At 48.7% G+C, this 2,067-nt stretch overlaps 1 protein-coding gene across 1 annotated transcript in view; it reads left to right on the top strand.

The window, feature by feature from the left end:
• The window catches only part of LOC103607027 (nuclear pore membrane glycoprotein 210-like), a gene marked incomplete at its 3' end in the record, with an annotated part of 49,393 nt that overhangs the window by 17,943 nt on the left and 29,383 nt on the right, over window positions 1-2,067 (top strand). Inside the window, exon 6 of the mRNA XM_008591575.1 lies at window positions 27-159. Coding sequence (XP_008589797.1) covers window positions 27-159 — 133 coding nt within the window. The remainder of the gene's footprint in view (window positions 1-26; window positions 160-2,067) is intronic.

Below are 2,067 nucleotides of genomic sequence, written 5' to 3'. Positions count from 1 at the left end.
CGCCTTTCCTGCCCTCTTCATCCAAGAGCGTACGCCCTGCGGAGGTCAGGCTGCTGATTTTGGAGAACATCCTTCTAAATCCCGCTTACGATGTGTACCTGATGGTGGGGACCTCCATCCGCTACAAGGTGCAGAAGATCAGGCAAGGGAAAATTGCAGGTGTGTCAGTGACTCCATAATCATGGCAAATCCTCCCCCTTTTCTTTATTGTGCTAAGATACACATAATGTTGACCAGCTTAACCATTTTTAAGTGTGAAGTTCAGTGGCATTAAGTATATTTACATTGCTGTGCACCATCACCACCGTTCATCTCCAGAACTTTCCGTCTTCTCCAACTGACACTCTGTCCCCATTAAACACAAACTCCCCATTCCCCTCCCCAGCCCCTGGCAGCCAGCATTCCACTTTCTGTCTATGAGCTTGACTACTCTGGGACCCCATATAAGTGGAATCATATGGTATTTGTCTTTTTGTGACTGGCTTTTGTCACTCAGCACAACGTCCTCAAGGTTCATGCATGTTGTAGCACATGTCAGAATTTCCTGCCCTTTAAAGCTGAATAATATTCTTTGTGTGGAACCACATTTTGTTTATTCATCTGTCAGTGGATGGACACTAGGGTTGCTTCTACCTTTTGGTTATCACGAATGCACACGTGGGTGTGCAAATATCTGAGTCCCTGCTTTCAATTATTTTGAGTATATGCCCCTTTGGTTTTAGCAACTCAAGACTTTGGGTTTCACATTGGACTGAGTTTTGCCCCTGATCTGCCACTGACTGCAGGCTGGTCTTGGCAGCCACTGCCCCTCTCCAGTTACTCATCAGAGCCCCGGAGGCCTTTCTGCCTGGGCTGTGAGGACAAAATGAATGAATAGGAGTGGAGTTGTTCTGGAAATTCTGAAGTGCTGAGTACACGTGATAGAGTTTAGATGGTGAGTGTTCTGAATGGAGCACCAAATCTCCTAAGAACCATTACCATTATCATTTTGTTCAAAGTTACAAATGTTTAGTGGCCAGAGCACTGGGTGTAAAGGGTCTCAGGTACGAGAGTGTCGTGCTCAGGCCCAGTGCATCTGAGGGCTTTGGACACGTGTCTGGGTGTGTGACTTCACCAGGTCGGCAGGGCTGCCCCGCCTGTGACACAGGGCGTCCTTTAAGAGGCACACAAAAATCCTTCAGCAAACAACAGCTTGAGCTCTGTTCCATAGATGGAGACCTGAAAGATTCTGTATTGTTTAGTCCTGCTCAGTAAAGAGCAGGCATCTGGTTAGTCATTCCCATGTGAAAGAACACTTGGACCCTCAGAGGGCCACCTCCTGCCTCTGGGCCCAGCTCTTTCTGACAAGGGGCCTCGGTGAAGGAAAGCAAACTCGTGTTTCTTGAGTGTCTCCCATCCCCTGGGCAGGCAGCGTCCACCCTTCTGCATGGCGTCAAGTCAGCAGGGTGAGGATGGTTTAGATTAGGATGTGTAGGAAATCGGCCCACGGGTCCTGGTCAAAGCCTGATGTTTACCCTAGACTTCAGGGAAGCAGATTCTAAAAGGACAGAGAAAGTCCTAGGTATGGCTTCCAGAGACTCCGAAAGGGGAGGTGGCACAGAGGCGGGGTTCTGAAGGCACCAATGGGCGTGTGTTGAAAGGCCACAGGGCAGGAACAGGGCAGGAACAGGGCAGGAACAGGGGTTTCTCAGAAATACAGAGCTATACGTGGATGCTGACGAGAAATGGCATTGCAGCCTAAAGGGAGGCCACGTGGAAAGCCAGCCACTACTGACAACATCTTACCATGACCGAGCACCCTCTACATGTCGGCACGGTTCTAAGTGCTTTTCATGCTAGAAGCCAGCAGCTCTTTGGGGTGGATTTCATTGACAGCCCGTGTTATAGATGAGGAAACCAGAGCACAGACAATCTGAAGTCACAAAACTGTTGGGCTCCTTGCTCTTAATCACTTTTGTAGGACCAAGTGGAATATCCTTCTGACCCCATCTCTCCAAAGGAAAGTCCAAAACAATGTTAAGGATAGCAGAAAAGGCTTTATAGTTCTATCAGGGACAAGGTGAAGAT

Source organism: Galeopterus variegatus, unplaced genomic scaffold, assembly GCF_000696425.1.
Source record: "Galeopterus variegatus unplaced genomic scaffold, G_variegatus-3.0.2 Scaffold7051, whole genome shotgun sequence".
NCBI classification, from domain to species: Eukaryota; Metazoa; Chordata; class Mammalia; order Dermoptera; family Cynocephalidae; genus Galeopterus; species Galeopterus variegatus.
Note: the sequence above shows the minus strand (reverse complement) of the source record. Positions and strands in the feature narration are given on the sequence as shown.